Consider the following 12985-nt stretch of genomic DNA (forward strand, 5'->3'; position numbering starts at 1 on the left):
TGCACAAAAGCACCTGTTGAAGGATTGTGCTGATGTAACTTATTGATGTAACAAATATTTCTTTTTTTTATGTTTTGCCTTTTTGTCATGGTAGTTTTGGTTGTAACCATGTGCAAGAGTCTTGGTCCACCGTATAGTTCATTACATTATTAAGAAGGTAAATTTAAAGTTCATGGGAACTATCTGTTAGAAATATCTTAGCTAGTTGAAAAAAAGCACAATCATGCCCAAATAATGGGGGACAAGCTTGACCCTTAGACAACCTTCAACACTGACGGTACAGATAATATAGACACAACAAAGACAATATAACTGTCCTGTCAAAGCGCTGGACGCAGCCCAGGCCAGCGTGGATGGGGTTGCTGGGGGAAAAGATGTAACTGTCCATCTCTCTCAGGCCAATGGATGGGGGGATGTCAGAGAGCCAGTCCTGGGTGACCGCACGCGCTCAGGAGATGTCTCAGAAGGCTGGCAGCTGGAGTCCCGAGGGGCAGCATCCCGACGACAAACGAGACAGTATGCACAACTCTCAGGTACCAGCTCCCTCCAGCAGTCTCTCGCAGACTCACAGTACCAGGGTGGTGGATTACACATGTACACACACAAACGTGTGTTTTTCATTTATAAATACATGCATGAGTTTACCCATGGACACTAGCAGAAGGTGTCGATGAGACATTCAGCTTTGAAAGTTATTGAAAATGCCCATTGAGAGAAGTAAAGAATGAAATACTTTATTCTTGGTTGCTATTTGAAGAGATGAGTGTTACTATGACTGATGAGTCAGCGTGAATCCTCAAGCAGTCCCACTATTAGGGTCAAAGTGTTTCTTTCTGCTCTCAACTCTGCATGTGGAACAGAGGTGTGGTCCCCACTGTATGGTTTGGGCCTGTGTCCACTGAAGGGGTCTCTGTCCATCCCCCTGGTTGGGCCACCTGTGTCTGCCCAATCCCCTCCTCATGTCCATCTCACGGGCAGGCCACAGTTTAGAGCCCCCCCCCTCCCCTTGAGCCCACCTCAGCTCATACCCTGGGCTTTGTGGACCAGAAGCCTCCCTTCTCATACTCACACAGTAGTACTACCAGTCTTTCTTTCTTTTGTTCTTTCTTTCTCTGTTTTTATGTATTTTTTTCTTTTCTCTTTCTTTTTTATTTTTATTTTTCTTTTCTCTATTAACGTGTTTCTTTCTTTCTCTGTCTCTCTCTCTCTCTGTGTCTCTCTCTCTCTCTCTCTCTCTCTCTCTCTCTCTCTCTCTCATCTAACAAATCTTACCCTCATCTGCTAGTGCAGTCCATATCCCTCATTGACTCATTTTTGCTCCACTCTCCGAGGGGTTATTGTTTGGTCTTCTTTAGCCCCCTGTTTGTTGGCCCAACAGTGGGTCAGACAGCAAGCAGGTCAGTCCTACCCCCTACTCTCTCTGAACAGATATCAACTCTTAGAAAACACATCTCAGAAAAACAAATGGTGTGTGTGTGTGTGTGTGTGTGTGTGTGTGTGTGTGTGTGTGTGTGGTCTGTGTGTGTGTGTGTGTGTGTGTGTGCGTGTGTATGGTGTGTGTGTGTGTGTGTGAGAGAGAGAGAGAGAGAGAGAGTGTCCTCAAATTAAACCCAGCCACTCTAAGTCCCTCCTGACTATCCTGGCCTGTGCCTCCTGACCATCAGTTCCCACGACAGGCAGGAGGTCTTCCAGGCCTCTAGATGGCCAGTGTCCCCCCCTCTTCCTGTCCCCTGTCCCAGCCTTGTAAACTCCAGGCAGTCACGCCAGCTCTCCCTCTGTTTTCCACAGACGGTAGAGATGAGAGAGATGGGGCGGGATGGTTACTCGGACAGTGAGCACTTTCTCCCAATGGAAGGGCACGGGAGAGCTGCTTCCATGCCCCGACTCCCGGCAGACAACCAAGTGAGCACCTTCATCCTTTCACTCTCCTCCTCCTCCTTTCTTCCTTCAGCGTGCTGCTCTCCAGCCTTCCCTTCCTTCTCCTCCTCCTCCTCCTCCTCCTCCTCTTCTTCATATCCCCCTTTTCCTCCTGTTCTTCCTCTGCTTACCTGGATGACTCATCACTTTCAACACCTCTGCCTCTTTGTGCGAGAAAGAAACAAAATCACAACACACCAGAAGCATGAATTTGACTCAAAGTACTGCTTGCCCATGTGCACTGCATAAAAACACTAGTCGTCTCAGACAACGCCAAAATATAGAGAGAAATGTAGTGTTAGGACAGCTCTTGGATAATAACTCTACTGTTCACTGAACATATATATGCAAACCTTATGCAAGCACCAGGAAGAACAATCTGTACCTGGAAGGTGGGGTTGCTGGGGCCGCGGAGAGCTGTAATTTCACTGACTTCCAAGGTACATTGGCATCATTTCCAGGAAGCACTGTTGCCATGACAGCAGCAGCCACCAGAGCACAACTGGTGATATAATGATTACTGAACTACTTAATTAGCAAAGGAAAGGATGTTGAGTCATTGGATAAAGTGCCACATAGTTATTAATTTCCAGTTATAATTTACCAAATCTTACTCAAAATGTTATCTTTTTCAAAAGCAATCAACATCTTATGGTTCTAACATTGTAGGCAAATATATTTTGAAATGCATCCCAAATACATTCCCCTTATGAGTGCATGCACAAACTCAAATGACATTTTGAAATGAAAGTGTCATGAATAACTTTCAAAGATTCAGAACAAGGATATCTTATTATATTTGCATGAGATGAAATGAATCCAGTATATTCACTTTTAACTGAATTGTAATCTCATATTTGTTTGGAAATGTGCCCTGGCTTGACTTCCTGACAGCACCTCTATGATTTTTTTTTTTACTTTGTAGTGTCTTAATTCAGCCTAGTTAATCTCATGGATGTTTAGACATAGTCCGATGCATGCAGGCACATACCACACTAACATGCACGGGCAGGTAGCAGGAACACATGCTTGCACACGCGCTAGTCCCATACTTTTGTCACCATTCTATTCCCAGATCCAGAATCTCCTGAACATCTTTTCTAATCTTCATCTGAGTCCTATTCCTCTGCATTTCCCCCAGTCTTAATCTGTCTCCCTTTATAACTGCATTTTCCTCCACTTATGTTTCTTTAATAGGTCCAACGTCAAAGTTGTCAGTGTTTTGGGATGGTGTGAACAGATGTGATCATAGTGAAGATATACGCTGCATATCATTTGTAGCAATAATTTGTCGTTTGTTTGTTTTCTTAAATCTAAGCTTGTATGAGTTTTAAGGAAACTGAGACAAAATTGACAACAGGTTGAAGCAAATGTTATGATAAAGTACCCTACTAGAGATTGTGTGTGTGTGTGTGTGTGTGTGTGTGTGTGTGTGTGTGTGTGTGTGTGTGTGTGTGTGCGTGTGTGCGTGTGTGCATGTGCGTGTGCGTACGTGTCCAAGGTCAGGAGAACTGTGTGTACGTGCTTATGTTCATCATAAGCATTGCTCAAATTTTATGAGAGGCTTTTGTAAGATATGACTAGAGTTCTGCCAAACGTGTGTCTGTCAAAAAACAAAAAAACGTGCTATCTGTCCTGTGTGTGTGTGTTAGTGTCTGTGTGTGTGTGTGTGTGTGTGTGTGAGAGAGAGAGAGAGAGAGAGAGAGAGAGAGAGAGAGAGAGAGTGTCTGTGTACTGTATATGTGCTCTGTGTTCTAGTTCATGTTATGTTGTGCCACTTGGTGTTTCTCGTGAGTTGAGCCTCTGTATAGTTATTGCACCGCACTGTACTGTTTTGTGCTGTGCCGTGGTGTCTAGTGTTACCATGGTGACTGTGTCTAGAGCAGCCATCAGTCCCTCACTGTCTGTGTGCTGCTGTGGTAAGTGTCTCCCTATCACTGCTGCTTCTATGTCTAACCAGAGTTATCTCTCTTTCTCTCTCTCTTTCTATCTCTGTCTTTCTTTACATTTCTTCTCTCGCTCTCTCTCTCTCCTCTCTGTCTCCCTGATTTGCCCCCCTCCTTTTTTTCTCCACTCATCCCTCCTTCATTCTGGTCAATACCCCCCCTTACTTTGAGCATATCTCCATCCACCCTCTACCCCTACTTATTGTCTTCCTCTCCTCCTTTATGTGGTCCCTCTCTCTGTCTCCCTCTCTGTCTATCTCCCCCTATACCCCCTCCCTCCCCTTTCCCTCTGGTGGTGGTGGTGTGGTGCGTGTCTCTGTGCTTCCCTCTTGCTGTGTGCTGTGTTTGCTTCTCTGTGCTGTGCTGTGCTGTGCTGTGCTGTTGTATGGTGTGATGTGATGTACTGTGTTGTGCTTGGCTCTGCTTGCTGTTTGTCTGTGTCTGTGCAGCAGCATCGAAGGAAAGGGAGGCCACGAGGGAATAACCTCAGTGTATGTACACTCTCTCTCTCTCACTCTCTCTTGCACTTGCTCATTCTCTCTCTCTCTCTCTCTCTTGCACTTTCTCACTCTCTCTCTATTTCTCTCTTACTCTTTCACACTCACTCTCTTGCACTTGCTCATTCTCTCTCTATTTCTCTCTTGCTCTGTCATGCTCTCTCTCTATCTCTCTATTTATTGCTCTCTCTCTTTCTCTCTATGTATGTATCTGTCTTACTATCTATCTTTCTTTCTGTCTATCTTTAGTTGCACAATGCCTGTTTTCTGTCTCTCTAAATTCCTGTCTATCTGTCCCTCTGTCTTTTAATATCGGCTTCACCCACCATCTACTTCTCTTTTGCTTTCCTATTTTATCTGTCCCATGGTAAAAACATTCTCTTTCAGTCTTGATTAATCTTTCTCTCCTTTTCTCTCTTCCTCAGCTTATATTCTGCACCATTCATTTTGTTTCACTGGTCAAGTCCATAGCTTGTTGGTTACTGTAAAAAGAAGTCACCCAACGCAGATTGTTTGCAACATCAGTACAATCTTAATTACACCAGTGTCACAGCACTTACTTTTCTACGCCTTCCATTGACTGATTATAACCCTTACAGTAATACGTCCTCCAAACATGATTCTCTCTCGTAACTTCTCATGCTCTTATGGACCTCCTCCTCCGTTGTCCGTTTTTTCTGTTTGTCCGTGCTGGCATTCCTCTCCACCAAGCACATTGGCTAATTGGCTACGCACAACAAGAACGATAGTTATAATGATACTGGCAAAAAAGTACCACTCTAGCTAATATAAATGAAGTCGTCCAAACATAGCCTATAACAATAATGACATGAAGAACGATATTGTTGGGGGATAACTTTCAGAGTGATTTTGAGAATGAAAAAACGCTGACAGCCAATCAGAATTCATCCTATTTTAGGCATCACATTCATCAACATTATCATTGGACAGTTATAGTTACAGTTATCTATCTTCATAGTTATTGTTCGATGTGAATCGCCCATTATTGTTTATAGCTAGTTGATCCAGTGACTTGGAGACATACGTTGCGGTAGCACCTTTTCAATTTAGATCGATGTGGCTCCCACACCTTGAATGGATTACCGCTTATGCTCTTCCCTGGTGTTTGGGGAAGTCTTCCTTCCTGCCATCCCTGTTTTCTTCCTGTGTGCTTAGCTGCCTGCCTATGTCATACACGGCCCTTAGGTGTCTTTGTATGATTGCTGCTGACGTGTTTGTGTCTGTGTATATTTCTGTCCTGCTTATGTTCAACACAGACACATGTGCTTGCTGTGTGTGTGTGTGTGTGTGTGTGTGTGTGTGTGTGTGTGTGTGTGTGTGTGTGTGTGTGTGTGTGTGTATGTATGTGTATGTATGTAAACATCTGTTTGTGTTTGTGTTGTATTGTAAGCTAAGGTGTGCACAGTAGATACTTTCTCAAGATACTTTCTGTGTGTGTGTGTTGTGTGTGTGTGTGTGTGTGTGTGTGTGTGTGTGTGTGTGTGTGTGTGTGTGTGTGTGTGTGTGTGTGTGTGTGTGTGTGTGTGCGCGCCCGTGTGTGCCTGTGCGTGTGTGTGCATGCATGTGTGCGTGCCTGTGTGTGTGTGTGTGTGTGTGTGCGCGCGCACGCGTGTATGTGTGTGCGCGCGTGTGTGTGTGCATGTGCATGTGTGTGTGTGCGTGTGTGCTTGTGTGCGCGCGTGTGTGTGTGCGTGTGTGCTTGTGTGCTTGTGTGCGCGCGTGTGTGTGTGCGTGTATGTGTGCGTGTGCGTGTGTGGGTGTGTGTGGGTGTGTGTGCGCGTTCGTGTCTGCGTTCGTGTGCATCTTCGTCTTTGTCTTTCTTGGGCTATCCATGGACTCCGCTTGTGCTTGTATATTCTGGGCCTTCACTAATGTGAAAGGGACCAGGCTCAGGACCATGGACAGCTCCCCGGCCTCCCCTTAACCCCCCCCCCCCCATCCTCTCTATCAGCATGGCTGAAGACAGTACCCCTGTGTGTGTCCGAGAGTGTGTGTGTGTGTGTGTGTGTGTGTGTGTGCGTGTGTGTGCAACTCTGAATGGTGGAGGGGTCTGGTGTGGGAATGTGCTCTGCTCTTGTGTTGTCGGTGAGGGGTGGTGTGGGGTCGGGGGCAAAGAGTGAAGGATCTGGGCTCTGGAGGTCCTCAGGTAAAGGTCCTGGGTGCATGGAGAGTGTGGCCCATGTTTTTTTTCCTTCCTTCCTTTTTCTTTCTGTTCCTTTTTTTCTTTCTTGCTTTCCTTCTTTCTTTGTTTCTTTCTATCGTTCTGTGTTTATGTCTGTCTTGCTCCTCAGAATGACAGAGGTATGTGCAGAGAGTGGGAAAGGTATCTCTATAAGGCCACGAATAGCACACAGCACACAAACACCCCTTAAACACTCTCTGAGCACACACATATCGCCCTATGGTGATGACAATAGAAACTCTTCCTACTCTTTCTCTCTCTCTTTCTTTCTTTCTCTCCTCTTCTCTCTCTCTCTCTCTCTGTGTGTGATTCCTCCCATGCTATCACAGACGATCACAGATAACAGCCCGATGAAGCGTTCCGCCTCCTCGCTGGGGCACGGCCGGTGCGGGCGGATGGGCCGGGGCGACGACTACACCCTGGACCAGGTCATCCCCGAGGAGGGGCCGCGGCACGGCCACCGGCGCCGGGAGCGCAGCCACCGCGCCTCTGAGAGATCCCTCAGCCGCTACACGGATGCAGACACAGGTCAGGGCACAGCTCACTGCTACACAACAAACAACAACAACAACAACAACAACAACTTAACAACTTGCATCTATATAGCGCTTTAGCAAGGCACCCAAAGCGAGCGCGTTACAGTGCAGGGGGAACCTCACTAACCAAAACCAATGTTTAGCATCCACCTGGGTGATGCACGATAGCCATTTTGGTGAGCCAGAATGCTCACCACACACCAGCTTGAGGTGGAGAGTGAGGGAAGGAAGGTAGGAATGAGCCAATTACACTAGGGGATGATTAGCATAAGAGACACACACACATACATCTCACATACAGTCAGCCGTTTTCACATATGTGAAACTCCATGACTTCTGGACAATGCATGTGCAATCAGGAATGAATGGACGCGCAGATGGAATGCTATACAGCAATGTAGAGACTGCTATAGAGAATTACTTACATGCACATACCACACACAGGGATACACTGAATAAACTGAATGTTTGAAAGAATAAGAGAGTGGCTCCAGTATCCACAGCATGCAAGCAAACAACAGCACACAAGCAAACAATTTCAATAACAAACATAATCACTCATTCATTCACATGATACACTGCATATACTCATGCTGGTCTGTGGAGCATACTGGGGTGCGTTTCCCAAAACCATAGTTGCTAACCTTTTTTTCAACTTAGTTGGGTGGCAATGGGAAATTGCATGGCTTAACTTGGATAACTTAGTTAGCAACTATGTTTTTGGGAAACGCGCCCCTGCACAGTATGTTGATGTTTTAGCCAGTGGGTCAAATCTTGATGATGGTAAGAAGTAAATCACTATTAAAAAGTAAAAGATAAAGTAAAAGATAAAGCACTATATTGGAGTGTGCTATAAGCAGGACTAGAAGTCTGAAAGAGAATGATTGCCCACCATTGTGGATGTCTACATATCAATCATCACTTTCGTCATCATCATAGAGTGTGGACATAGGGAGGGAATTGTGACGCTGCTTTGTCCAGTATCTTGTCACGCTGGTGAACGCACGTGCACGTCTGGAGTTGGTGTTGTTCTGACCTGCTTCCGTCCTGGCGTCAGGGCTGGGAACAGACCTCAGCACCACCACGCAGTCAGGCGACCTGCCGCCCAAGGAGAAGGAGCGTGGCGAGAGGGACCGCGACCGCGGGCGAGCCAAGGACCGCAAGCATCACCACCACCACCACCACCACCACAGCTCGCTGGACAAGGAGCGCTACACGCCCGACCGGCCCGACTATGGCCATCGGCAGCCCCGTGAGCGCGACCACCGCTGGTCACGCTCGCCCAGCGAGGGCCGCGACTGTGGGCCTCATCGGCAGGTGGGCGTCAGGCGCACACACATACACACACACACACAAACACTAAAACACACACTCACAAGCATCCACATCCATCCCCTACATACACACACAAACATTCCGATCTCTGACAGACATACGTGCACTCCTGAAGAGAAACACACAACCAAAAACCACCATCACAAACACAACAATAGACATACACTATTATGTAGTAGTGCACTACAATAGACATGCATAGCATATTGCATACACATACTATAAACTCAGAGATATGCCAGCACATGTCTTGTAATGTTATATAACTCCTTTAAAGACCGGAGAGGTCCTACAGGCACATCATTTTATTTTCGTCATCATTTTGAGTATCCATCACAAGCACACAGATACAGCATCTGCACACAAAAATTTATCAAAAAATTGTAACTTTAATTTTCACCCCTTAGACCAACACCACTTTGAAACAAAAAAGTACCGAATACGGTCTGTCATGCACTGTGTAAACTTAGCCAATAGGGGGCAGTCATTGCTTGGAATTAGCCCTTGAAATGGACATGGAATTGGATGATTATTTGCCAGCAATACAGATACATCAGAATACATCATAATCTCCAATTTGAGCATGTATGTATCATTTTGAACAACATGCCATATAGTTTTGTCTGCAGTTTTAATTTCTGTTCATTTGTTTTAGTATAAGGGGTTAAAGCCACTAATATGAGAAGATATGGAAACTAAATTGATCTAATATCCCTTTAGCGTGTACTTGATGCCTTTGTTTTATCCTTTACCTCTTTTCAATTTTCCTAGTTGATATAAGATATTGTGAGCGGCGCCCAAGTGTTTCTGATACAAACATCTGTATGTACATCAGACTTGGACAGAGAAGCCCTCTAGTTGCACAGGTTACAGGGAAAATGTTGCACTCCCTCACCTCTCTCTCTCTCTCTCTCTCTCTCTCTCTCTCTCTATCTATCTATCTATCTATCTATTTAATACAAACATAAACACACACACACACACACACACACACAAACAAACACACATCACACACACACACACACAAAACCAAATTCACTGTCAAGGCTGGCGTTGCTATTATGACAAAGAACAGGATGTGGCTTCTCTGAAGTGCTTTCATTTGCAGCAGTATGGCAGTGATAGCAGCTCATGTGCCTTTATTTCATACTTACCACACACATCCTGCCTTTCTCATAATCACTGTAACTGTTCCCGAGTTCAACGACCAGAAATCAATTTCTCTTCCCTTCCCTTTTCTTCTCTTGTTCCTGTTTTCTTTCATGTCCTTTTTTGCTCTCCGTAAAATGTTGCTTCTATGTGTTTTGGTCCAAATGTTTCTCCCATTGTTCATGTTTGTCCTTTTATCTCTTGGATTTCCACGCTCTGTTTTGTTTATGGCATTATCACTTATGCTCTCTTATGATTGGACTATTGCTTGCTCTTCCTCTGCAAATCTTTCCTCAACCTTTTTTTTCGTCTCTTTTCTCCCTAAATTTCTCTCCCTCCTTTTTCCTCCTCCTCCTCCTCTCTCTCTCTCGCCCTCTCCTCATGTCCCCGTGTGCGTGTCTTTCTCTCAAACACATTGTGCCGTTAATTTTGTCGTACTTTTGCTTTATTTGCCTTGTTTCACTTTTCGTGTAGGGCAGTAGTTCGGTGAGCGGGAGCCCCGTCCCCTCGACCTCGGGGACTAGCACCCCCCGCCGCGGGCGCCGGCAGCTCCCCCAGACCCCCGCCACGCCACGGCCCCATGTCACCTACTCACCCGTGGTGCGCAAGCCCGGCAGTGGAGGAGGAGGAGGAGGAGGAGGAGGAGGAGGAGGAGGAGGAGGAGGAGGGACACCCCCGCAGCCCGTGCGCCAGTCCTCCACCACCACCCCACGCCGCTACTCCCCCTCGGGCTCCGGCGAGCCTCCTCCTCCTCCTCCCCCCCAAGGGCCTCCTCACCACCACCACCATCACCACCACCAGCAGCAGCAGCAGCAGCAGCAGCAGCAGCCGCCCTCCCACCACGGCTCACCCCGCCTGGGACGCCACGGCCCCCCTCCCTCCGGGCGCTGGGGCCCCCCGCCACCGGACGGTAGCCCAGAGGGCGACGGCTGCTTCTATGAGGACGAGGCCGAGGACTACGACTACCGCGAGCGCCACGAGCCACCGGCCTATGAGCAGAGCCCTACGCAGGGCAACCCCCACCCCCATGCGCACCCTAACCACCCCCACCCCAACCACCCGCATCCACACCCGCCCCACCCCAACCACCCGCGCTCGCCCAGGACTTCCCGACATGCACCCCCCCAGCAGCAACAACAGCAGCAGCAGCAGCAGCAGCAGCAGCAGCAGCAGCAGGGTCCCCCGCCGGGCGGCCCGCGCCGCCTGCCCAACGGCTACCGCTCGTCCTCGCCCTCCCCCCACCACCACCACGGCAGCCAGCCGCTGCCGCAGCACCCCGGGACCCACAAGCCCCCCCACCCCCGAGGCCCGCGAGGGAAGGGCCTGCATGAACCCTACAGCGAGACCGACGAGGACGACTGGTGCTAGCCTCTGGGGAACGGGGAGAGGGGACGTCATGGGAGAGGAGGTGGGGATTGGGGTAAGGGGGGGGGGGGGGCAGGGAGCTGTTGGGTTCTCTCCACTCTGTTCTCTCCAGAGTGGGCATGAGGGGTCAGCCTCTGGCCCGGACAGCTTGGGGGAAATCATGGCATGATTCGACTCTCTCTGTTTCTTTCTTTCTCTCTTTCTCTCTCTCTCTCTCTCTCTCTCTCTCTGTGTTTGGGTTATTTTCTTCTCCCCCGCTGCCTAGTATTTTCCACTGGGGTGGGCTAGAGTAGGCTTGGGTGGTGGTTTGGCTGGAAAATAAGTAGAAGAATGTAAGGAATAAAGAGGGGAGAAAGGAGGGTGTGGGTGGGGATGGGTGGGGATGATTGTTTGGGTGTGGGGAGGAGTGTTGGGGGGGTGTATGTAGTAAACAAATTAGCATTGAAAACATTGTGAAACGTAGCTCATCTGACTGAGGACAAAACAGAGAACACACCAACACCAACACACACATACGCACACTGAGAGGAGTGAGTGACAGCAATGACAGATGTCAACTGTCAAATTACGTTTCTGAACAGGAACAAAAACAACACTGACAACAACAAAAAAGAAAAAGAAAAAAGAAGAAAAAGAAAAAATAGTCCAAGTAAAAGAGGATAAAGACACCTGAACAAAAGGAGACTGACCAATTTTTTTCTGTTTTTCTTTTTGTTCTTTCTTTGGTTTCCTTTTTTGGCTTTTGAATGAACAGGATCTCAGCCTATTGCAAAAACCAACCGTGATGTTGGCCAATATTGATGAGTTTTATCATCTCTGTTTACTGTTAATAATGAGTTCACAGTGGGCGTGCCTGGTGCCTGTGTACATGGATGTGTTTTAGGGACGGATCGAGTTTTGAGGGGACAGAGGTTCATGGGAGATGGGGTGGGGGAGGGGGTTGGGGGTTTGCCCCCTCCCAATATAGCCCAATACCTCTTCCCTCTCATCTAAAAAAAAGAAGACAAAAAAGCAAAAGAAAACACTAAACAAAAAGGGAAGGAAAAAAACACATTTTTTCTTCTCTATTTCTTCTTCTACTCCTTGGCTTCTTCCTCTTCTACTTCTTCTTCTTCTACTTCTTCGAAACATCGGAGCTTGATTCTTCAGTTGCACCGCTCAACTTCCTTTGAACTCCTAGCGTAAAACTCCTATGGAATTCCTGCATGACCAATACAAAAAAAGATGAATATTATTGATAATAATAATAATAATGATGATGATGATGATAAGAATAATATAAATAATAATAACAAAAGTATCTTTATTGGATGAGGGGGAGGGGATTTATTCCTTGGTCTTATTGTTTTGTCAGTGAAGTTCTCTCTCTCCATTCATCCCTTTTCTCTCAGTCTCTCCTCCCTGACCGAATGGTTTAGACTCTTGAGTTTTGTATTACAGTGAAGCCAGAGGCTCTGAGAAAGCCAGTGCAAGAGAAGAGGCTGCTATTCCCTGTAGTCAGGACGTAGCCGAGGGAACAGGCCTAAAGACTGACTGACCAGGTTTTCATTCCGTGCCAAATAAATCTACCAAAAGAAAATAGAGAAGCTTGTTGGATGAGGATCTCCCTTAAATAGCACAATTAATTTAGAACATTCTCTTGATTTTTAAAAAAAAAAAACAGTAGAGTATTTTCTTTACTACACTCATTTTGAATATTTGTTGCACTTGCACAAAGATACCTAGCCCATAAGCACACAGGCTCTTTGACATTTAAAATGCTGACATAACATTGTCATATGATAATGTGAAATAAAGGTTTTAAAAACTCCTGTCCAAACATTCCTGGTCGATCAGGCCAACATTAATAAAGCATGGATAGTTTTATATTGTGACTCGGTTGAATGTTTTTTTTAATCAAAATAGCAAGGCCATAGTCAATGGTACAGCTGTTATAGCATGTATTGGCAAGTACATATCTATATACATTGAATACATATATATTAGCTTTATGACTTTGTTATGTTGGCATTGCAAACAGACACAATTAAGAATGTG

General features: G+C 46.6%; 1 protein-coding gene across 1 annotated transcript in view; it reads left to right on the plus strand.

The window, feature by feature from the left end:
- The window catches only part of cacna1aa (calcium channel, voltage-dependent, P/Q type, alpha 1A subunit, a), a 93557-nt gene extending 82606 nt beyond the window's left edge, over positions 1 to 10951 (plus strand). The window contains exons 45-51 of the mRNA XM_076266688.1: positions 398 to 533; positions 1789 to 1902; positions 6893 to 7091; positions 8157 to 8416; positions 10058 to 10199; positions 10431 to 10725; positions 10777 to 10951. Of these exons, the coding sequence (XP_076122803.1) occupies positions 398 to 533; positions 1789 to 1902; positions 6893 to 7091; positions 8157 to 8416; positions 10058 to 10199; positions 10431 to 10725; positions 10777 to 10951 (1321 nt within the window). The remainder of the gene's footprint in view (positions 1 to 397; positions 534 to 1788; positions 1903 to 6892; positions 7092 to 8156; positions 8417 to 10057; positions 10200 to 10430; positions 10726 to 10776) is intronic.
- The last annotated feature ends 2034 nt before the right edge of the window (positions 10952 to 12985 follow it).

The sequence above is a fragment of the Alosa pseudoharengus genome, unplaced genomic scaffold, assembly GCF_046254945.1.
Source record: "Alosa pseudoharengus isolate Yale_2024_CS ecotype anadromous, Long Island Sound unplaced genomic scaffold, YU_APseudo_1.1 YU_APseudo_1.1_scf_4, whole genome shotgun sequence".
In the NCBI taxonomy this organism is placed as follows: Eukaryota; Metazoa; Chordata; class Actinopteri; order Clupeiformes; family Clupeidae; genus Alosa; species Alosa pseudoharengus.